We start from the raw sequence: 24,546 nt of genomic DNA, 5'->3' as shown, positions 1-24,546 counted from the left end.
GGGGAGAAGGAATAGGGAGAGAAGATGGAGGAGAAGGAGACAGGAAGGGAAGGGAAGAGAGAAAGAGAAAGGAGAAAGAATTAAGTTGAAGGAGAAGGAGGAAGCCTCTCCATTTAGAACTAGCTAGTCCTGGTCAGGCCGGGCATTGCAGGGCTTGTAAAAAATCCTACCGGGCAGGAGTCCCAGGGGGCCGTCCCGAGGAGGAGCCCCGGGGTTGGCTCCTCTCCTCTCCGAGGGCGGCTACAAATTCCTTCCAGCGGCGGCTCAGAAGTTGCCAAGCTCGCCGGAGGCTACGCAGCCGCGCTCGCCATGGGAGACCCGGTCCTCGGCTGGGCGCTGGAAACCTGGGCGCTCGCCCTGCTCCTCCTGGGCCTGCTGGTGCTGTAGGTGGGGGCCGGGGAGTCCGTGGGGGGGGAGCAAAAAGGGGGGGCCTCCCCGGAGTTGCCGGGCAGAGGCGGGATTAGAGCGCTCGGTGCGTAAAAACGCAAAGGTGGAGCGGGTTATTCGATTGCAGTTCTGCTCAGCTGTGATTGATTTGATTTTAGGGTTGTTGTTTTTCTATTAAACTTCTCTACTCCTCTTCTCTTTTCTTCTTTTATCTCCTCTCCTGGTCTCTCCTCCCCTTTCCTTTCTTCCCCTTTCCTTCTTCTCACCCCTTCCTTTTTAGCTCCTCTCTTCTCTCTTCTTTCCATTCTTCTCCTCTTCTGCTCTCCTGTTTCTTCTGTTCTGTTCTTTTTTTCTCTCTTCTCTCCCCTGCTTTGCTCTCCTCCCTCCTTCTTTCTGACACTTTCCTCTTACTCTATTGCAAGAGACTTTGAGCTATCTGGAAAAGAATATGCAATCAAATAGGTGACCAAAAAACGGCAGAGCCTTAAAAAGGATTATAGCGAGGGGGGAGGAAAATATCTGATATTGCATATAGTGACCTAGGCTAGGATCATCTTTGCCCAATTTTGGAAAGACACTGAGATACCTCCAGAAAAAGCAATAATAAATAAAATCTACCATTGTTCCAAGATGGATAAACTTACATTGGAACTAAGAGGTCAAAAGCAATCAGAACACTGTATTATGAAACAGTGTACAAACAAACAGGAAAATTTAATAATAATAATAATAATAATAATAATAATAATAATAATAATAATAATAATATAAAAATAGATTTGTACGCCACCCCTCTCCGAGGACTCAGGGTGGGTTAGAGGTAACAGTCAGAATTAGTAGCAATATAGATTGTAAATATGTAAATAAAAAGATATAAAAATTACGCAATTGTAAGGAATATATAACTATATTGACTATTGTGTTAAAGAAATAATGATTTGATGAAATGCAATTGTTTATTTTTCTTTTCTTTATGAATCAATGCAGAATTACTAAAAGTATGATTATGTCGTTGTTTTTAAAGAAAATGTTTTCAAAAATTAATAAAGTTTTCTAAAAAAAAACCAAACCAAAACTGCAGGCCCTGTTGTATCCAGGTAGTTGCACAATCCATATCCTCTCCCTGTGCCATCCCTGTTAGTAAGACTGGACCATGAAATAAACTGCACTGGGAGGCAAAATTTACTTTTATGAAGATCAATTGTGAAAACAGGTCATTGCAAGTCTAATTGTGCTGGGCTGCCTCCTTATATAACAGGGAGTTGTTTACTTGAACATCTTCCAAGTGCTAATTTCCTTTCTGGACTGAAAGGAATTTAGCCCCTATTATCTAGGAAACAGTTATCTAGGAAATGTTATCTAGGACACTGTTTTTCAACCAGTGTGCCGTGAGACATGGTCAGGTGTGCCGCAAAGAAGGAAGCTCAGGTTCTGGTCTCGCAACTTTTTGATGAGAGAGAGAGAGAGAGAAAGAAAGAGAGAGAGAAAGAAAGAAAGCAAGAGAGAGTGAAAGAGAGAAAGAAAGCAAGAGAAAGAAAGAAAAGAGAGAAAGAGAGAGAAAGCAAGAGAGAGAGAGAGAGAAAGAAAAGAGAAAGAAAAGAGAGAGAGAGAGAAAGAAAGCAAGAGAGAGAAAGAAAAGAGAGAGAGAAAGCAAGAGAGAGAGAGAGAAAGAGAGAGAGAGAGAGAGAGAGAGAAAGCAGGAGAGCCTCCCCGAGTCTACGGAGAGGGGCGGCATACAAATTTAATAAATAATAATAATAATAAGAGAGAGAAAGAAAAGAGAGAAAGAGATAGAAAGCAAGAGAGAGAGAAAGAAAGAAAGAAAGAGAAAGAGAGAAAAGGAGAGGGAGATAAATGAGCAAAAAGGGGAGGAAAAAAAGAGAAATGGGAAAATGATTGAGACAGAGAATGAGAGGAAAGAGAGAGAAACAAAAGAGAGAGAGAAGTGACTCTTGATTTAAAGCATATGATAAAAAGCAACCAAAGAGAGAAAAACCCCAGGTCTCACCTGTTTTTGGAAATGGCTCAAGAGTGTGTACACACACACAAGGGGGAGAGGAGACAGGGATGGAAAAAGAGGAGAGGGTCTTAGGGTGTCATTTTGTGTCATTTTGGTTGGTGGTGTGCCCCAGGATTTTGTAAATGTAAAAAAATGTGCCGCGGCTCAAAAAAGGTTGAAAATCACTGATCTAGGAAACCGTTTCTGCAAAGCTCTGTCAAGCTCACCATCCCCATTCTATACATCAAGGACATATTTTCTGTCCTTCAAGGTGGGGATGGTGGATCTTCTGATCTTCTTCACCTGCCAAGCTTTCCTTGTTTAGATCCCTCCAACATTAGGAAGCTAGAATAACAGAGTTAGAAGGGACCTTGAAGGTCTTCCAGTCCAATCCCCTGCTTAGGCAGGAAACCCTGTACCATTTCAGACAAATCACTGCCCATTCTCTTCCAGTGCTGGAGCATTCACAACTTCTGGTGGCAAGTTGTTCCACTGACTAATTGTTCTGACTGTCAGGGAATTTCTCTTTATATCTAGGTTGCTTCTCTGCTTGATCAGTTTCCATCCGTTGCTTCTTGCCCTGCCTAAAGAAATCTAATAAAAGAAGAAATAAAAGAAAAGTAAAAAAGATTATCCCACTGATGTTCTTTTGTTTTCTTTTGGGTTTTTTTCCAGTTATGGGATCTGGCCGTATAATGTGTTTAAAAAGTTGGGAATCCCTGGTCCAAGACCTCTGCCTTTTATCGGAACTTTCCACGGATATCGGAATGTGAGTGTGTTGCACTCTTTCGCATCCGAGTAGCTTGCACAGAATCCCAAAGAGTTTGGGGAAAAGGGGGTCTTTCTTTCTTTATCTTTCTTAAATTGTGGGGGACATTGTTGCTTGTGTCAAGAGTGGTGCGGTGGCCTAGAGCAGGGGTTGGCTCTTCTATGACATGCAGACTTCAATTCCCAGAATTCCTGAGTTTATTTTATTTATTTATTTATTTATCTATCTATATATCTATCTATTTATCTATCTATCTATCTATTTATCTATTTATCTATTTATCTATTTATTTATCTATCTATCTATCTATCTATTTATCTATCTATCTATCTATCTATTTATTTATCTATCTATCTATCTATCTATCTATTTATTTATTTATCTATCTATCTATTTATCTATCTATCTATCTATCTATCTATCTATTTATCTATTTATCTATCTACCTATTTATTTATTTATCTATCTATATATCTATCTATATATCTATCTATTTATCTATTTATCTATCTATCTATCTATTTATCTATTTATCTATCTATCTATCTATTTATCTATTTATCTATCTATCTATCTATCTATCTATTTATTTATCTATCTATTTATCTATCTATCTATCTATATCTATCTATCCATCTTTCTATCTATCTATCTATCTATCTATCTATCTATTTATTTATTTATTTATTTATTTATTGGATTTGTATGCCGCCCCTCTCCGTGGACTCGGGGCGGCTAACAACAGCGATAAAAACAGCATGTAACAATCCAATAATAAAACAACTAAAAACCCCTTATTATAAAACCAGACATACATACAGACATACCATGCATAAATTGTAGAGGCCTCGGAGGAAAGAATATCTCAATTCTCCCATGCCTGACGGCAGAGGTGGGTTTTAAGGAGCTTACAAAAGGCGAGGAGGGTGGGGGCAATTCTGATCTCTGGGGGGAGTTGGTTCCAGAGGGCCAGGGCCACCACAGAGAAGGCTCTTCCCCTGGGTCCCGACAAACGACATTGTTTAGTTGACGGGACCCGGAGAAGGCTAACTCTGTGGGACCTAATCGGTCGCTGGGATTCGTGCGGCAGAAGGCGGTCCCTGAGATAATCTGGTCCGGTGCCATGAAGGGCTTTATAGGTCATGACCAACATTTTGAACTGTGACCGGAAACTGATTGGCAACCAATGCAGACTGTGGAGTGTTGGTGAAACATGGGCATATTTGGGGAAGCCCATGATTGCTCTCGCAGCTGCATTCTGCACAATCTGAAGTTTCTGAACACTTTTCAAAGGTAGCCCCATGTAGAGAGCGTTACAATAGTCGAGCCTCAAGGTGATGAGTTAGCATGATTGGCTCAGGAATTCTGGGAGTTGAAGTCCATAAGTCATAGAAGAGCCAAGTTTGCCTACCTCTGGCCTAGAGGTCCAGCTGTCCCCTTACAATCTGGAGGCTGTGAATTCGATCCTAGGTAGAGACAGATATTTCTATCTCCGGGCTCAATGAGACCTTATATCTCCTCTCACACTGGTGACAGGAAGGGCAACTGGCCATTAAACACTCTACTAGATCTTTTCAGTTGAAAACTCGGAGGAGGAGGACGATGGTTTTGACTTGTGTCATCTCTTCTTGGCCCCAAAGATTGAGGAGAATAAAAGGCTACTAGTGTAGCTAATCCTCAATTTATGACCATTCGCTTCAGTTGTAAGTTGAGGGCCAGCTCTAAAGCCATCTGCCTTTCTTTGGCAACTCCTTGGTCTTCATTCTGAAACTATGGTCCCCGTTTCGGTTTAACCATCACATCACATCAATAAAGGTTCAAGATGTGCGGACTGAAGCATTTTTTAACAGCCTCTTAAACTCTTCCAGTCTTTGCTGGAGAAAGGGTGGCATTGCCAAGTTCACACACATCTCCTTCTTTAATTCAACAGGGTGTTTTGAACTATGACCAAAGATGCTTTGAGAAATACGGCAAGATCTGGGGGTAAGTCACCTGTTGAATGTCACCTCCAGAAGGTCCTCACAGTTAACAACCACCGCAGCTTCCCCAAATCAAAGACAATGAAAAAGACAAGCCCTTAAAGAAGAATACCTGTAGCTCAGGGTTGAAGTGAAGGGTTCTTGGTGCTCTCTGAGCTTGTTTGTTTTCTTGGAGACATTTCATGACCCAACTAGGGAATAGCATCAGTGCTAGAAGGGAGAGGAGTTAGGAGGAAGAGGAGGAGAAGGGGGGAGGAGGAGGAAGAAGAAGGGGATGAGGAGGAGGAAGAAGAGGAAGAAGAGGAGGGGGAGAAGGAGGAGAAGGAGGAAGAGAAGGAGGAGGAAGAAGAGGAAGAAGTGGAGGAGGATGGGGAGAAGGAGGAGGGAGGAGAAGGAGGAGGAGGAGGAAGAGGAGGAAGAGGTGGGGGAGAAGGAAGAGGAGGCAGGAGGAGGGGGAGAAGGAGGAGGGAGGAGAAAGAGGAGGAGGAGGAAGAGGAGGAAGAGTCTTGAAATGTCTGCGGGAAAACACTCAAGCTCAAAGAGCCACCAAGGAGCCCTCACGTCCCTTTTGAGCTGAGAACCAGCCCTCAGGACAATCGTCTCTGCTTGGCCAATTGGGCAGCCAGAAAATAGGAAGCTTTGATCTTGTCTTCTCATAAAGAGAAAACCTACATTTCAAAACATCTGTTTTTTATTTTCACTATTAGAATATTTGATGGCCGGCAACCTGTGATGGTCATTTTGGATCCTGCCCTCATTAAAACCATCATGGTCAAAGAATTCTATACTTATTTCACCAATCGCCGGGTAGGTATCCAAAATTGAAGTCGTGAGAACTTTGCTGGGGTGGGGAAATAAAAGGCCATCAGGGGAACCAAGAAGAACAAGCCTAGTATTGTGGTTTAGGTGTTGGGCTGGCCCTGGGTCCAAGGTCTCCCTCAATCATAGATAGATAGATAGGTAGGTAGGTAGGTAGGTAGGTAGGTAGGTAGATAGATAGATGATAGATAGATAGATAGATAGATAGATAGATAGATAGATGATAGATAGATAGATAGATAGATAGATAGATAGATAGATAGATAGATAGATAGATAGATAGATAGATTAGGTAGGTAGGTAAGATAGATAGATAGACAGACAGACAGACAGACAGACAGACAGACAGACAGACAGATGATAGATAGGTAGATAGATATTGATAATGATAGAGAAATAATAGAGAGAGAGATGAATAGATATATCTGTTTTTATTTCCTTAATATTTCACCTTATTCAGGACTTTGGTCTGAATGGAAGTCTGGACACAGCTTTAACTGTCGTGGTCGATGAACAGTGGAAGAGGATTCGCAATGCCTTGTCCCCCACTTTCACCAGTGGGAGGCTGAAGGAGGTAAGAAATGAGGGTTGGAGGCCTTTTGGACTTCTCAAGGGTTCTGTCCCAGCGCCGAAGCCCCAAACAATTACACAACACACAAACTTACACAGTTTGTTTTAGAAATAAAACAAACGGCACACTTATAATCCAGGTTGAAGTAGTGGTTTGAAAATAGCTGTCTGGGTTGACTTGTTGCTTTCGTTCTACAAAGTGTCTTCAGCATCTTGTCCATTGGTCTTCCTTTCAGATGATGCCCATCATCAACCATTATAACGAAATCTTGGAGAAGAACATTCAGAAGAAATTGGAGAATGAGGAAACCGTAGATATGAAGCTGTGAGTAACATCTGTGAGATTGGCTGGGAATTTGTAATCGAAACATATACAAGTGGATTTGCAGTTTCCATAATACGTGGGATCCCTCGTGCAACTGTGAAGGATCCCCTGAGATCGTCTGTTGAATGTATCACGAGGGGGCTTCCAATGGTTGAACCTCTATGCTACGCTTCTTCTTCATTCCTTCCAGGATCTTTTCAGCCTACAGCTTGGATGTGGTAACCAGCTGCTCCTTCAGTGTCAACATTGATTCCCTCAATCATCCCAATGATCCACTTGTTGTGCACATGAAGGACATCCTCGGATTTAGCTTCTATAGCCCTGTTATAATCTTGGCTGGTAAGATGTCTATATGGGCCACAAAGGTCGCCCTTTATACCTGACATTTTTAGGGAGGATTCAGATATTTTTGTAAAATTCTCATGTTCCCTCCCATAACTTCTTCTACTTTTCTTTTTTTATCTTTCTGTAAACGTTAGTTGAAAAGAGGAGAAAGAGAAATCAGAAATTAGCTAGCGGTATCACAAGCAGGAAGGGGGAGATTGTGATCCCGCTAGTGAGACCACATTTGGAATACTGTGTCCAGTTCTGGAGACCTCACCTACAAAAAGAGATTGATAAAATTTAATGGGTCCAAAGACGGGCTACAAAAATGGTGGAAGGTCTTAAGCATCAAACTTATCAGGAAAGACGTAATGAACTCAATCTGTATAGTTTGGAGGACAGAAGGGGAAGAGGGGGGACATGATCAAAACATTTAAATATGTGAAAGGGTTAAATAAGGTTCAGGAGAGAAGATTTTTTAATAGGAAAGTGAACACAAAAACAAAGGGTCACAAACTGAAGTTAGTTGGGGAAAAGTTTAAATTAATGTGAGAAAATATTATTTTACTGAAAGAGTAGTAGATGCTTGGAACAAATTTCCAGCAGACATGGTTGGTAAATCCACAGTAACTGAATTTAAACATGCCTGGGATAAACATAGATCCATCCTAAGATAAAATACAAGAAATAGTATAAGGGCAGACTAGATGGACCAGGTGGTCTTTTTCTGCCGTCAATCTTCTATGTTTCTAAAGTGTGTGTTTTGTGGTTTTGCCACTATCTCACACTATCTCTTCAGTATCTGAGATTCTCATTTTATGTTATTTATTTATTTACTGGAAAAGTTTTAGGCTGCCTCAATCATGATTGTCACCATCACGTATAACTACAATTTTGCTAGAATCTCTCCTTGGCAAAGCTCATGGAGACCACCTACGGGTTTTTCTTGCTGCTGTGTTACAGCTTGGTTGTGTTCACCCAAATAATCTGCTTGCTTTTCTCTCTATACCTCTCCCCAGTCCTTTTCCCATTCTTTATCCCAGTGTTGGAAAAGCTCAACTTTAGCATGTTCACCAAGTCTTCCATAGATTTCTTCCTGGAGGTCTTCAGAAAAATCAAAGAAGGTCGACAAAAGAAGGACCACACGGTCAGTCTAGGCTTTTTGTTTCTCTCTTTTTTTCAAAGTAAATTTTTATTGAATATATTTTTTAAAAAAAAACATGTAAAACATTACAATACAAACTTAAAACAGTACAAGACAAACCAAACAAATAAAATACAAATAAACTTTTGTATCACTTTTTCGTACGGTGAATTGCTTCGATGTCACATTTCTAAGTACATACATGTAGATTAAACTATTTCTTTTACAGTTTTTTGTCTATCACTGTAATCAGTTATTCATTACCTCTAATAATAAATATTGCATCTATTATTTCAATATCATTACATAACCCTTCCTTTAATTAAGAAGTTTGTTTTCATTCACCCTTGTAATTAGAATTATATACATTTATATATTTATTTTATTTATTTTATTTTATTAATTGGATTTATATGCCTCTTTTCCCTCTGTTTTCCTCTTTCCAAATCTAAGATCCAATTTTTTCCCCCATTGGTCCAAGTTTTTTCCCCATTGGCCCATGGGGGAACAAAGACACCTCCCCCAGGCTTTTATATTTTATGTTTGGTATGTATGTGTTGTATGGTTTTAATTGTTGGGGTTTTATATATCTTTTTCTTTTAATATTAGATTTGTTCTACTGTTATATTGCCTTTTATTATTGTTGTGAGCCGCCCTGAGTCTTCGGAGAGGGGCGGCATACAAATCTAATAAATTATTATTATTATTATTATTATTATTATTATTATTATTATTAATATTATTATTAATATTATTATTAATATTGTGGCCAAAGTTTTTTGCCCAACTTATCACATTACCTTTTACTATTTCTTCCTCCATTTTATAATTCAATAAGAGTTATAAAATTTATAATTATAGAAGTATAAAAGGCCTTTTTATAGGCTTTTCTAAGCAGGATTCGGAACTTTGTCTTGCATTTCAAACAGCTTCTGGTAAAGGAGAATATTTGTAGCTCAGGTTGACATGCCAGCTCCTTGTTGCTCTCTGAGTTTTCTTGCAAATGTTCCATGACCCAAATTAGGTCGCAATAGCAATAGCATTTAGACTTATATACCACTTCATAGTGCTTTTGTGGCCCTCTCTAAGCGGTTTACAGAATCAGTATATTGCACCCAACAATCTGGGTCCTCATTTGACCCACCTGAGAAGGATGGAAGGCTGAGTTGACCTTGAGCGGGTGGTGAGATTTGAACTGCTGAACTACAGCTAGCACTTAGCTGAAGTAGTAGCTGTTTCATAACACCATCAGTGCTGTGATGATAATGAAACCTCACTCTCTTCCAGCACTGATGGTGTTCCCTAGTTGGGTAATGAAACATTTACAAGAAAACAAACGAGGACCATTCACATGCCTTCTACATCTGCAGTGAGCAACTGCAACCATCAATGACAGTTTTTGGTTTCTCTACCATTCCAGAACCGAGTTGATTTTCTTCAGCTCATGATGGACGCTCAAGCTGCAGCCTCTGGGGACCCAAATTCAGAGAAAGGTAAAATTACAGATCTTGCTTTTGAAAATCTATATATACAAAGGCCAAATACCACTCGCGCATCATCCTGAAATCTCCAGAAATGAACAGCCTACAAACTTGAAACTTGACACGTATGTTCCCCTTGGCTTCTAGGTGTTTGCTAAGAAAGGGGGTTTTTTTTTTAAATGACCATCAGATCGTTAGTTTTTTCGTATATTAATATTAACACGTTCTGATGCTAAAGAGTTAGACTCCCCCTCCCCACCTGAAAAGAACTCTGTTCCAACTGCCAGTGGCGTGGCCAGTGCATGACTCATCTGGCCAACGGGCTGGGAGCTTAGTTTATCCTAAGGAGTTAGATGCTCTACTCCCCCTCCCCACCTCAAAAGAACTCTGTTCCAACTGCCATTGGCGTGGCCAGTGCGTGACTCATCTGGCCTATGGGCTGGGAGTTTAGACATTATGCTAAGGACTTAGACGCTCTACTCCCCCTCCCCACCTGAAAAGAACTCTGTTCCAACTGCCAGTGGGCGTGACCTGCGTATGACTCACCCGGCCTGCAGACTGGGAGTTTAGACAATCTACTCCATGCTCGGGAGTTAGACATTCTACTCTCCCCACCTGAAAGGGAGAGATGGGGATAGAATAAGAGAGGCTTCTGTGGGGTAAGCCTGAAGGAGAGAGGAGAGGAGAAAGGAGAGGAGAGGAACTGACAGAGGATTGGAAAAGAGTTGATATAGTTCCCATCTTCAAAAAAGGAAAAAAATAGCGATAGCAAACACAGCTACTGATGTTCATTGTGTGATGAGAGAAAGACAGAGGAAAGTTGGGATAGAGGGAGAGAGATACTTAGAATTGTTGATGAAACCAGATCAAATCCACAAATCCATCCGAGATATGTGCGGAGAGTGAATGCCGTGTGGACATTCACAAACTTCTTCCGTCCTTTCCTTTCTCCTCCGGCAGCTTTAACTGACAAAGAGATTTTGGCCCAGTCAATTGTTTTTATTTTTGGTGGCTATGAGACCATCGGTACCTCTCTCAGCTTCACGTCTTACTGTCTGGCCACTCACCCCGATGTCCAAGAGAAATTGTACCAAGAGATCAATGATACTTTTCCCAATCAGGTAAGACTCTTTTTGGGAACGACTCTTTCCTCTCTCTCCTCTTCCTCCTCCTCCTTCTTCTTCTTCTTCCTCTTCTTCTCCTCCTCCTCCTCCTCCCTCCCTCCTCCTTCTTCTTCCTCTCTCTCTCTCCCTCTCTGTCTCTCTGTGTCTGTCTGTCTTGGTCTCAATCTCTCTCTCTCCCTCTGTCTTTTTCTTTGTCTCTCTCTCTTTGTGTGTACATACCTTTTATTTATATATGTATATATATTAATGGGTTTTTAATTGTTTCTAACATCAGGCTACTATTGTACACTGCTATATTGTTGCTGTTAGCCACCCCGAGTCTCCGGAGAGGGGCGGCATACAAATCCAATAAATAAATAAATACCCATGCACCCAAACATATGTATCTATATGCAGGTTAACGTCTTCTATACTAGATATACTAGAATGCCATATTACTTAATTTTGTCTTGTTTTGGCCTTTTGTGCAGACCCCTCCCACCTATGATGCACTCCAAAAAATGGAATATCTAGATATGGTGGTGAATGAAACTTTCCGCCTTTACCCTCCGGGGAACCGACTCGAGAGAGCCTGCAAAAAGACTGTGGAAATCCATGGAGTGACCATCCCAGAAGGGACCGTGGTTGTAATTCCCACTTTTCTCCTACATCGGATCCCCGAATATTGGCCTGAGCCCAAAGAGTACAGACCTGAGAGGTACATTGTGAGGAATTAGCTGCCGCTAATTGGATATCCTAATAGGCAAGGGTTCTTGGGCATAATTCCTCAAGAAGTCCAAATTAATTAAGCAGAAACTACTTCTCAACAGGTCTCTTTATGGTTCCACACCTGTAGACAGAATCTTGCCAAACTAAAGCAACTCTTTGCATCATTAAAAATATACGTGTCATCTGCAGTGAATCAGAACAATATGCTAAGTTGCAGTTCAGAAGATTTATTGCTCAACCAAAAATCAGATCATGTTCAACACTAAATTGGCACCAGATAAGGATGAATGGAGGTTAAGGGGTTGAACTTCGACTGTGCAACATAATAACTCTAGGCTGTTGACCATCACCCCAGCTATGCCCACTCCTATCCTAAAATACTCTGATAATTGGTACAGAAAGGAAACCTTAATTCTTCATAATAGGTGGAGATAGCATCCCAGAATGTGTCTGTGAAAGCTGAAAAGCTCCACTCTATGGCCAGGATCCCCAGTTTTGACTCAGTCTTCAGTCTGAGCAAAAGAGTCAAGATTTTCTTCCATCTTGGACCAAACATTAAACTTTATTCAATATTTATTTATTACCGGACTCAATAGTGTCAACCCCTAACCCCCAACAGTTCTCCCTTAGACTATCCACGATTGACCTCTCCAGGTTCCTAAGAGGTCAGTAAGGGGTGTACATAAGTGCACTAGTGTGCCTTTCGTCCCCTGTCCAATTGTCTTTCCTTTATCTCATATATCATATATATTTTCTTCCTTTCATATATCTTCTCCTCTATTTTTACATATTATCTTTATATTTATTTATTTATTTATTTATTTATTTATTTATTATTTAGATTTGTATGCCGCCCCTCTCCAAAGACTATATATTACTTCATGTCTATTCTCTTCCATATGTATTGTGTATTGGACAAATGAATAAATAAATAAAATAAATAAAAAAGTCTTCTAACTGTTCCCCATCTAATCCTTGCCCTAGGGCCAGGGTAAGCAAAGTTGGACTTCAACTCCCATAATTCGTGAACCACTCATGCTAGCTCAGGAATTCTGGGAGTTGAAGTCCACATGTCATAGAAGAGCCAACTTTGCCTACCTCTGCCCTAGAGCAATCTCGCTGGGAGGGGGAATAAGGGTTTCAGCTCTCCTCGTGTTTCAATTTCATTTTGTCCAGGGGTGAAAAGGAGCAAAGGGGTGTCTTAGCTGCAGAACTGAGATATAGACTACAGTGGAACCTCGACATATGAGCAGCTCTACTTACGAGCTACTCGAGATAAGAGCTGGGAGGGGAGCGACATTTTTGTTCGCCTCCCGAGCTCACATTCGGGATACGAGCGCCAAGGAGCTGTCTCCTGAAGCCGAAAGCTAACTTCCGCGTTCGGCTTCAGGAGACAGCTCCTTGGCGCTCGTATCCCGCGTGTTTTAAAAGGTTGCAGCCGGCCTGGGGGGCTCGGGGGGGTGCTGGCAAGCCCCCCAGGCCGGCTGCCACCTTTTAAAACACGTGCGCCGCTTCGCAGCTGTCTCCTGAAGCCGAACGCGGAAGTTAGCGTTCCGGCTTCAGGAGACAGCTGCAAAGCGGCGCGCGTGTTTTAAAACGTCACAGCCGGCCTGGGGGGCTCGGGGGGAAGCCCCTGAGCCCCCCAGGCCGGCTGCCACATTTTAAAACACGCGCGCTGCTTCGCAGCTGTCTCTGAACGCTAACTTCCGCGTTCGGCAGCAGCGGTTTTTTGTTGTTGTTGCACGGATTAATTGACTTTACATTGTTTCCTATGGGAAACAATGTTTTGTCATACGAGCGTTCCGACTTACGAGCCTCCTTCCGGAACCAATTAGTCTCGTAAGTCGGGGTTCTACTGTATTGGGAACAGTATCTTTACTCAGCCATTATTCTTTTCCGACTTGCAAACAGGTTTAGCAAAGAGAACAAAGAGAGCCGTGACCCGTATGTCTTCCTCCCTTTCGGAGCCGGTCCGAGGAATTGCATCGCGATGCGTTTCGCCCTCCTGGTGCTGAAAATGGGCCTGGTGGTGGCACTGCAAAGGTTTCGCTTTCAAACCTGCAAGGAAACACCGGTGAGTTTTACAAGTTGGGGTTGGAAGCTGGTTCCTCCTCCTTTGCTAAAGAGTTTACTCAACCAATTCCCCATCTGATGCCTATGTCTTGTTTAAAGACACATGGAGATGAAGAATGTGAAAGGAAGATCTCTTTGGAAAGACAGGGACATATTATTGGGGTGGGAAGCCTATTTCATGTTGTGTGTGTATGTGTGTGTGATTCTCCAATGCCTACGTTTTGCTTCTAGGTCGTAACTGAGAATAGAGTTTTGGTGCTCAGAACAGAGTGGAACAGAACAGCCTTTCTCAATTGCTACAGAGACAGTGGGGTTGGGGAGGGGGGGAAGTGTTTGCATTAAACAAAATACATCCAAGGCATTGCGTAGACCTAGGAAAAGGCATTTATGTAAAACATGGTTCTTAGTAGTCACTTCTGTTTAACTCCATGCCTCTGATGTTTTCTATCTCCCTTTCTTTCGGTCAATGGGGAAGATCCCCCTGGAGTTGGATGATAAAATATTCCTCAAGACGAAGAAGCCCATCATATTGAAGTTGGTACCCAGAGTTGTTGTGAAACATGGGGAGTAGATGTTCTGGAGGCTCTAAAGAGGCAGTGGTGCCTTCCTTCCTTCCTTCCTTCCTTCCTTCCTTCCTTCCTTCCTTCCTTCCTTTGTCTAACCTTCCTTCCTTCCTCTAACCTTCCTTCCTACCTTTATCTAACCTTTCTTCCTCTAACCTTCCTTTCTTCCTTTTTCTAACCTTCCTTCCTTTTTCTAACCTTCCTTCCTTTTTCTAACCTTCATTCCTCTAACCTTCCTTCCTTTCTTCCTTTCTTCCTTTTTCTAACCTTCCTTCCTTTTTCTAACCTTCCTTCCTTTTTCTAACCTTTCTTCCTTCCTTTTTCTAACCTTCCTTCCTCTAACCTTCCTTCCTTTTTCTAACCTTCTTTCCTTCCTTCCTCTAACCTTCCTTCCTCCTTCTAACCTTCCTTCCTCCTTCTAACCTTCCTTCCTTCTTCCTTCCGTCCTACCTTCCTGTTGTACGTTCATGTCACATAACTGCAGCAATCTGAATGTGTAGAATTAAAGGCTTGTTTCGTCACTTTCTCACGCTGTTTTCAAGGAACTTGGGTGTGCCAGTTACTTGTGAGATTAATCTGCTTACTTAATACACACATCACTTGATTTTGAGTCACTCGTGCCACAAACATGCAAGGGCCCACGTGGTGCACCAGCCCAGGTTTCTGAGTCATGGCTAAGTTTCATTCTTCTTTTGCCAAAGAAAATTCCTACTGCATCTCCTTGTGATCTGCCTCAGGGTTCCCTTGGTAAAAAGGTGATGCCATTTCTCAAGACATGGAATAATGCTCGACATACAAGGTGACCACATTCCATTACACAACGCCTTCTGAGACATAATAAAGTTTAGGCCTGAAGGTAAAGATTTCTATTTTGGGAGAAAGATAGGAACCTAAGAAGAGCCCTGCTGAATCAGGCCAAAGTCCATCAAGTCCGGCATTCTGTATCACCCAGTGGCCCACCAATTGTCCATGGGGATCTTGAGCAGGAAGAGAAGGCAAGACCCTCCCTTTTCCTCGACCCCCAACAAATGGGACCCAAGGGAACCCTGCCTGCCTCAACTCAAAGAGAGGGGGGGAGGAAGGAAGGAGGGGAGGAAGGAGGAAGGAGGGAAGGAAAGAGGAAGGAAGGAGGGAAGGAAGGAAGGAGAAAGGAAGGAAGGAAAGAAGGAAGGAAAGAAAGAAAGAAGGGGGGAAGGAAGGAGAAAGACAGAGAGAACATAAGAACATAAGAAGCGCCATTCTGAATTGGGTCAAAGCCCATCGAGTCCAGCATTCTGTGTCCCACAGTGACCCCCCAATTGTCCATGGGGATCTTTAGCAGGAAGAGAAGGCAAGACCCTCCCTTTCCCTCAACCCCCAACAAATGGTACCCAAGGGACCCCTGCCTGCCTCAACTCAAAGGGAGGGAGAAAGGAAGGAAGGAAGGAAGGAGAAAGACAGAGAGAACATAAGAACATAAGAAGCGCCATTCTGAATTGGACCAAAGCCCATGGAGTCCAGCATTCTGTGTCCCACAATGGGCCCCCAATTGTCCATGGGGATCTTGAGCAGAAAGAGAAGGCAAGACCCTCCCTTTCCCTTGACCCCCAACAAATGGGACCCAAGGGAACCCTGTCTGCCTCAACTCAGAGAGAGAGAGAGAGGAGGGAAGGAAGGAAGGAAGGAAGGAGAAAGACAGAGAGACCATAAGAACATAAGAAGCGCCATTCTGAATCAGGCCAAAGCCCATCGAGTCCAGCATTCTGTGTCCCACAGTGGGCCCCCAATTGTCCATGGGGATCTTGAGCAGAAAGAGAAGGCAAGACCCTCCCTTTCCCTTGACCCCCAACAAATGGGACCCAAGGGAATTCTGCCTGCCTCAACCAACAGAGGCAGAAGTCAGTCCCATAAGTAACCTGGTCTAGGATAGAAGACCAAAACGTTACCTGCTGTTCTAAGATACAATTTTAGATGCCTTCAAAAAGCAGCTGTGGGGTTCTTGCCCCACTCTCCAAAAAGAAGTATCTGCCCCCATCTGTTAATTCAGCAAAATCTCTCTCAGCAACCTTAATAAAGCTAAGCAGAAATAGTTAACCCTTGGTGAGATGTGGTGGCAGTATTTAGCTGGTTCTCTCCAAATCATCGTGTGCAAATTGCACAATTGGCAGGCCATTACTGGAGCAGTACACCTGTTGTGAGCTGATAGGGAAAGTACAGCAGGTGGACAGAAAAATGGAAACACCTTGCAGCTATTCTGTGGAATCCAGATTTGTGAAGCTCCCTTCGAACAGTTTTTGTGGAAACTGGGTTCTGTACGTGTCTATTGAGCTCTGCAGTGATTTTAGGAGCTGCAGTCTTGCGATCCGCTCTAACCATTCGCTTTAGAGTCCGACGGTCTCTCTCAGACCACTTCGACTTTCGACCAGACCTGTGCTTGGCTGAGGATGTTTTCCCTTCTCTTTCAAAAGCAGTCATTACTTTTGAGACTTGACCTCTTGAAATGCCAATCATTCGGGCACTTTCTGTGACACTAGCGCCTGCCATTCGAGCACCAACAATTTGGCCTCTTTGAAAGTCTGAGAGGTCTGCCATTTCTAGAAGGTTATAACCAATTTCCTTAAATTTCTGTTTTAAAAAAAGGTAGTTTAAAAAAACATATCAAATAACAGAATTTAAAAAAACATTAAAATATGTCACGTTTTGATTACATTATGATGCCAAAAAGTCAAGGGTTTCCATTTTTTTGTCCACCCCCTGTAGGTGAATCCCACCTCGTGTGGTGCCTTCTTTGGGTATCCAGAAAACCTCTGGATATAACTAAGATAGAACAGTTATATGAGAAGGATGGCAGACCAAGTAGAAATCGAATAGAATGGTGGTTAGGTAAGGGAAGGTGGCTACAAATAAATGCAATATGTAAATACCTTAATGAAAGGGAGAATAAAGAAGTACTATGGAGGGAGGAGACAGGGTTAGAGAAAATAATAAGAGAAAAAAGTGAGGGGATAAAGGCGCAAGCAACCGATATATTTATATTGCTAGTGCAGTCAGACGGGGACACAATTGAAGGTTTGACTAAATGGTGGCAAAATGAGATACAAGCAGAGGTACAAGAGATGGAAAATATAGTAGAAAATATAAGGAAAATTAAAAATACAAGAATTAGGGAAATGAGAAGGAAAATATTACATAAGTGGTATTTTACTCCCGTTCAACTCGCACACTTTCAGCAGAAGGTCAGGGGGAATTGTTGGCATGGGTGTCAAGACAAAGGAGTGTTTATGCATATGTTTTGGGAATGCCCGATAGTGCAGGAATTTTGGCAAAAAGTGAAAGAGGATATAAATAGAATGCTAAATATACAATGGACAATCACTAAGGAAATGGCAGTACTAGTTAAAAGTAATGTGATGGGAGAATTTAGAGAAATAAAACAAGCAGCGATAGAAAGCGCTCAGGCAATAATAGTTTTGGGTTGGAAGGATGCGACAAAATGGACAATGCAAAATTGGTATAGGTACATGGTGGACCATATTCAATTTGAAATTATGGATAAAAGGATAAATTCAGATAATGAAACTGAGTTGGGACAACTGATGGGATGGTGGGACAAGGTAAGACGATATATGACGAGCAGAATCCGAGACCAAGCTACAAGAAATAAATTGGAATCACTCTATAATATGTAAATAGATATATTGCTCTTGGGTCAAATGGACTATACAAGAAACACCCCCAATTTGGTGGTGGGGAATGTGTGTGTGTCTGGGTGGTGGGCACATTTCACTATGCACTGTTATATGTTGTGTGTAATATAAAATTTAAAAAAATTAATTAAAAAAATTAAAAAAAAACAAAACAGAAAACCTCTGGATGTGTGTGGTTTTTTTTAGGGGCTGAGTAAATAATTCTAGCAATAGACGATCTCATAGAGTGTATTTGCAGTAGATGTTTCTTTTCTCTCCACGTCATCACGAAACCTCCCAGCTGTAGCTGCCGGGATCTAACTTGGATTTAAAGATAAACTTCATTTGCTAATTGAATAGCTGGAGAAAATGTAGCTTTTTGATAAAATCCGGGACTGAGAATCAAAGAAACATTCCTTCAGTGCTCTTGGCCTGTCTATCAAAAGTCCTCCTTTTTTTTTTTAAACGCTCGGGTTATATTGGAATGTGTGTATATATATATATATGTACTTCCTTATTTAAAAGACAACTTTATTACCCAAAGCTATTTTATCTGGCACCTGTCATAGATCTTGCATGTAGCAGGAAAGATTACACGGTAATAAAGTTTTTTTTTTTAAAGCTGATTTATCTGACAGAAAAGAATGCAGGAGCAAGATAAGGTCAGCAATAACCTGAGCTTGCAACTTTGCTCTGTTTTAAATAGAGCTGTTTGCGATGGAGATAAATGTCTTCTCTGCAAGAGATTCAGGAACCAGGAAGGTGTTAGTTGTTTGGACACAAAGTCGCACAAAAAGATTGACTTACGAGGGCTCAGTCCAATCTCAGGAATGACCATTGGAGAGCTGCATGTTATGGTGGCCTCAATGGATCCAGGATGGGGTAGTGTAGGGCTTCCTGCCTAAGCAGGGGGTTGTTGTTGTTGTTGTTGTTGTTATTATTATTAATTAGATTTGTATGCCGCCCCTCCACGAGGACTCGAGGGTTGGACTAGAAGATCTCCAAGGTCCCTTCCAACTCTGTTGTTGTTGTTGTTGTTGTTGTTGTTGTTATTATTATTATTTATTGGATTTGTATGCCGCCCCTCTCCGCAGACTCGGGGCGGCTAACAACAATGATAAAAAACAACATGTAACAATCCAATTTAATAAAACAACTAAAAACCCTTATTATAAAAACCAAATATACACACAAACATACCATACATAACTTGTAATGGCCTAGGGGAAGGAATATCTTAACTCCCCCATGCCTGGCGACAAAGGTGGGTCTTGAGTAATTTGCGAAACACAAGGAGGGTGGGGGCCATTCTAATCTCTGGGGGGAGTTGATTCCAGAGGGCCGGGGCCGCCACAGAGAAGGCTGTTCTCCTGGGGCCCGCCAAACGACATTGTTTGGTTGACGGGACCCGAAGAAGGCCAACTCTGTGGGACCTTATCGTCCGCTGGGATTCATGCGGTAGAAGGCGGTTCCGGATGTATTCTGGCCCAATGCCATGTAGGGCTTTAAAGGTCATTACCAACACTTTGAATTGTGACCGGAAACCGATCGGCAGCCAGTGCAGCTGAGTGTTACAAAAACATGGGCGAATCTAGGAAGCCCCACGATGCCTCTCGCGGCTGCATTCTGCACGATCTGAAGTTTCCGAACACTTTTTAAAGGTAGCCCCATGTAGAGAGCGTTGCAGTAATCGAACCTCGAGGTGATGAGGGCATGAGTGACTGTGAGCAATGACTCCCTGTCCAAATAGGGCCGCAACTGGTGCACCAGGCGAACCTGGGCAAACGCCCTCCTCGCCACAGCCGAAAGATGATGTTCCAATGTCAGCTGTTGATCGAGGAGGACGCCCAAGTTGCGGACCCTCTCTGAGGCGGTCAATAGTTCTCCCCCCAGGGTAATGGACGGACAGATGGAATTGTCCTTCTTGGGAGGCAAGACCCACAGCCCCTCCGTCTTGTCTGGGTTGAGTTTGAGTTTGTTGACACCCACCCAGGCCCCAACAGCCTCCAGGCACCGGCACATCACTTCCACTGCTTCGTTAATAATACAACACAGCAAACGAGATCCCTATGCTGGATTTCGTATTTCATCCCCAGTCGGGCTCTTCCCAAGCACCTAGGACTGCGTGATGTAGCGGCGAATTATGTTTGCCGATCCCAGTAAAGCGGCCTTTTGCAATTGACCGATGGAGATTTTGTCAATTCCGATGGTTTTCAAATGTCCGCTGAGATCCTTTGGCACTGCGCCCAGCGTGCCAAGAACCACTGGGACCACTTTCACTGGCTTATGCCAGAGTCATTGCAGCTCGATTTTTAGATCTTCGTATTTCACTAATTTCTCTAGCTGCTTCTCCTCAATTTTGCTGTCCCCTGGGATTGAACCCAGAGTTCTCTCTTGATGCACAAAACCTCTCTCAAGTTGTAATTATTCCTGCTTCAATGAAGTGAAGACCTAGAGATGCCTCGTTGGAAATGCAGAAGGGCCAGCTGAGGACACGGAGAAAATCACCATGGAGAAAATCTATCTCTAAGGTCGGGAAGAGTCAACACAAAGAATCAACATTGACTTGATGGAACATAATCAGTCAAGGCAAACAACCAGCTCTATCATATTGGGACAAGTAGGAGATAAGCGGGCAGCCAACAGCAAAGTGGGTGGACACAGTGACACTATGCACCATATGAAGATCTGAAAAACCAGGTTAGGGAGAGATTGTCTTGGAGAAGATCTTGACTTGATAGCACCCAAGCAAGCAACACCTTAGTGTTTTTCAACCAGTGTGCCGTGGCACACTAGTGTGCCGCGAGACATGGTCAGGTGTGCTCCAAAGCTAAGCGAGAGAAAGAAAGCAAGAGAGAGAGAGAGAAAGAAAGAAAGAGAGAGAGAAAGAGAGAGAGAGAAAGAGAGAGAGAAAGAGAGAGAGAGAAAGAAAGCAAGAGAGAGTGAAAGAGAGAGAGAAAGAGAGAGAGAAAGAAAGAAAGCAAGAGAGAGAGAAAGAAAGGCAGGGAAGGAGGGAGAGATAGAAAGAGAGAGAAAGAAAGCAAGAGAGAGAGAGAGAGAGAAAGGCAGGGAAGGAGGGAGAGATAGAAAGAGCAAAAAAGAGAGGAAGGAAGGAAGAGAGAAAGAAAGAGGGATGGAGAGAGAGAGGAAGGGAAAGAGAGAAAGAGGGAGAGAAATATAGCGAAAGGGAGGAAGAGAGAGAGAGAATTTTTTTGTCCAAACTTTTTTAGCCCACCCCCACCCACCCCTTGCTCAATGTGCCCCATGATTTTGTATATGTAAAAAATGTGCCACAGCTCAAAAAAGGTTGAAAATCACTGGCTTAAACCAACCTTCTATAAGCTGACATAAATAACAATAACAACAACAGAGTTGGAAGGGACCTTGGAGGTCTTCTAGTCCAACCTCCTGCTTAGGCAGGAAACCCTACACTACTTCAGACAGATGGTTGTCCAACATCTTCTTAAAAACTTCCAGTGTTGGAGCATCCACAACCTCTTGAGGCATGCTGTTCCACTGATTAATTGTTCAATGGTGAAAAAAGTCAGGTTCTACATTTAGGCAAGAAAAACAAAATGCACAGGCCCACTATATGTGGTACATTGCTCAACAGTGGTAAATGTGAGAGGGATCTTGGAGCCCTAGTGGAAAACCATTTAAATAGGAGCCAGCCATGTGCAGCAGCTGCCAAAAAAGCCAACACAGTTCTCGGCTGCATCAACAGAGGAATAGAATCAAGATCACGTGAAGTGTTAATACCACTTGGTTATCCAACATTTTCTTTAAAACCTCCAGTGTTGGAGCATTCACAACTTCTGGAGGTAAGCTGTTCCACTGATTAATTGTTCTGACTGTCAGGAAATTCCTCCTTATTTCTAGGTTGCTTCTCTCCTTGTTTAGTTTCCACCCATTGCTTCTTATTCTACCTCAGGTGCCAAATGGAGAATAGGTTGAGTCCTTCTTCTTTGTGGCAACCCCTGAGATATTGGGACACTGCTATCATGTCTCCCCTGGTCCTTCTTTTCATTAAACTACCCATGCCCAGTTCCTGCAACTGTTCTTCATAAGTTTTAGCTTCCAAACCCCTAATAATCTTTGTTGCTCTTCTCTGTACTTTTTCTAGAGTCTCAACATCCTTTTTGCATCATTGCGACCAAAACGGGATGCAGGATTCCAAGTGTGGCCTTACCAAAGCCTTATAAAGTGGAATTAACATTTCACATGATCTTGATTCTATCCCTCTATTAATGCAGCCTAAAACTGTGTTGGTTTTTTTGGCAGCTGCTGCACACGGCTGGCTCCTATTTAAATGGTTGTCCACTAGGACTCCAAGATCCCTCTCACAGTTCCTACTGTTGAGCAATGTACCACATATACTGTACCTGTGCGTTTTGTTTTTCTTGTCTAAATGTAGAATCTGACTTTTTTCACCCTTGAATTTCATTTGGTTAGATGGTGCCCATTGTTCAAGTTTGTCAAGATCCTTCTGTATTTTGTGCCTATCTTATTTATTTATTTATTTATTTATTTATTTATTTATTTATTTATTTATTTATTCTTTGTCCAATATACGATACATATGGAAGAAAATAGACATTAAGTAATATATATAAGGATAGTAAGTAAAAGAGAAGAGAAGTAGATAAGAGGGAGAGAATATATAAGATATATGAGAAAAGGAAAGATAATTGGACAGGGGACACTAGGCACATCAGTGCACTTATGTACGCCCCTTACTGGCTTCTTAGGAACCTGGAGAGGTCAATCTTGGAGAGTCTAAGGGAGAAATGTTGGGGGTTGGGAGTTGACACTATTGAGTCCGGTAATGAGTTCCACACTTCGACAACTCGATTGTTAAAGTCATATTTTTTACAGTCAAGTTTGGAGCGGTTAATATTAAGTTTGAATCTGTTGCGTGCTCTTGTGTTGTTGCGGTTGAAGCTGAACTAGTCTTTGACAGGCAGGACGTTGCAGCATATGATCTTGTGGGCAATACTCAAATCGTGTTTTAGGCGCCGTAGTTCTAGGCTTTCTAGACCCAGGATTGTTAGTCTATTTTCGTAGGGAATTCTGTTTCGAGTGGAGGAGTGAAGGGCTCTTCTGGTGAAATATCTTTGGACGTTTTCGAGAGTGTTGATGTCTGAGATGTGGTATGGGTTCCAGACAGATGAGCTGTATTCGAGAATGAGTCTGGCATAAGTTTTGTAGGCTCTAGTCAGTAGTGTGAGATTGCCAGAGCAGAAGCTACATAGGATCAGGTTAACAACTCTGGAAGCCTTTTTGGCGATATTGTTGCAGTGGGCTTTAGCACTTAGGTCGTTTGATATTAGTATTCCAACGTCTTTTATCTTCTAGAGCAGTGTTTCCCAGCCTTGGCAACTTGAAGATATTTGGACTTCAACTCCCAGAATTCCGCAGCCAGCGAATGGGAGTTGAAGTCCAGATATCTTCAAGTTGCCAAGGTTGGGAAACACTGTTCTAGAGTGTTGTCTATTCCTGCCAGTTTGGTGTCATCTGCAATAAAGGTGACAATATTGCGATCTCGTTTGGAGAGCCCAAGTCTTCCCATGCCTGGTTCAAATAAGCAGATCTATTCCTTGCCATTGACTAGGGCTCCAATTCTTTCTCTCCCACTCCAGCCCAGCCCCCAAACAATCCTCTGTCATGTTCTTGAGATATCATAAGAGACTTTCCAGCTAAGGAGTTAACCTCACTTTTAATGTCGTTCTCCAACGAAATGAGCTTAAGCAGGCATAACCACCTAACCATATTTCTTCTGCATTATTCATGGTCTGCTCTTATCCATCCTTGGCCTGCCTTCTCTGAAAGGATACTGATAGTATTTTCCCCCAAATAACACATTTTTAAAAAATTAAAAAGCCCATGCTTTTGTGAGCGGTAGCCGCGGCTTAGGAAAGCTAATGCCTTTTAATAATATTAACGAATATGGAAAGGGGGCTGCCTGCCGTCTCTTTTTCCTCCTCCTCCTCCTTGAAATTTTGCAGACTAACAAGGTTAGTCAGAATGTGAATTTGATGGGAGGGGGGTGTGTTTGTGTGTGTGTGTGTGAATCTGCTTTAGCAGCTGGGCAGAAAGGGAAGGAATTTGCACATTGGGGGAGTTGTTCTAAAACTCCTGATGGCAGGGATGGTTCCGTATTGTGCTCCAGAAACCCTTGCCACAAAGAGTTGCTATCTTTCTCTCCCTGATTGTAGGATGGATTGGATGGGATGGGATGCAAATGGAATGGGATAGGATGGGATGGGATTGGATGGGGTGGGGTGGGGTGCGGTGGGGTGGGGTGGTATGGGATGGAAATGGAATGGAATGGGATGGGGTGGGATGGGATGGGGTGGGGTGGAAATGGGAAGGGGTGGGGTGGGATGGAAATGGAATGGAATGGAATGGGAAGGTAAGAGATGAGAAGAGAAGAGAGAATTCAGAATAGAATGGAGTGGAGTGGAGAAGAGAAGGAAGAAGAGAAGAGAAGAGAAGAGAAGAGAAGAGAAGAGAAGAGAGAATTCAGAATAGAATGGAGTGGAGTGGAGAAGAGAAGGAAGAAGAGAAGAGACGAGAAGAGAAGAGAAGAGAAGAGAAGAGAGAATTCAGAATAGAA

At 42.6% G+C, this 24,546-nt stretch overlaps 1 protein-coding gene across 3 annotated transcripts; it reads left to right on the top strand.

The window, feature by feature from the left end:
* Positions 1-251: 251 nt before the first annotated feature.
* LOC139172335 (cytochrome P450 3A29-like) lies at positions 252-14,794 on the top strand. Of its 3 annotated transcripts, none has more exons than XM_070761345.1 (13): positions 252-383; positions 3,062-3,155; positions 5,086-5,138; positions 5,842-5,941; positions 6,414-6,527; positions 6,760-6,848; positions 7,039-7,187; positions 8,192-8,319; positions 9,737-9,809; positions 10,758-10,918; positions 11,392-11,618; positions 13,541-13,703; positions 14,178-14,794. In XM_070761345.1, exons 1-13 carry the CDS (start codon positions 310-312, stop codon positions 14,271-14,273), a joined length of 1,521 nt encoding a protein of 506 aa, XP_070617446.1. In that variant the 5' UTR covers positions 252-309; the 3' UTR covers positions 14,274-14,794. The 3 variants fall into 3 exon arrangements, with proteins under 3 accessions (XP_070617446.1, XP_070617447.1, XP_070617449.1); XM_070761346.1 differs by having other exon boundaries at positions 265-387; XM_070761348.1 differs by lacking the exon at positions 3,062-3,155 and having other exon boundaries at positions 265-383.
* Positions 14,795-24,546: the final 9,752 nt, after the last annotated feature.

This window comes from Erythrolamprus reginae, chromosome 9 (genome assembly GCF_031021105.1).
Source record: "Erythrolamprus reginae isolate rEryReg1 chromosome 9, rEryReg1.hap1, whole genome shotgun sequence".
NCBI lineage: Eukaryota > Metazoa > Chordata > Lepidosauria > Squamata > Dipsadidae > Erythrolamprus > Erythrolamprus reginae.
Note: the sequence above shows the minus strand (reverse complement) of the source record. Positions and strands in the feature narration are given on the sequence as shown.

Coding starts and splice junctions, on each gene's coding strand:
- LOC139172335 (XM_070761345.1), top strand. CDS start 310: ATGGGAGACCCGGTCCTCGGCTGGGCGCTGGAAACCTGGGCGCTCGCC. Junction 5,139..5,841: donor AAATACGGCAAGATCTGGGG/GTAAGTCACCTG, acceptor TTTCACTATTAG/AATATTTGATGGCCGGCAAC. Junction 8,320..9,736: donor GACAAAAGAAGGACCACACG/GTCAGTCTAGGC, acceptor CTACCATTCCAG/AACCGAGTTGATTTTCTTCA.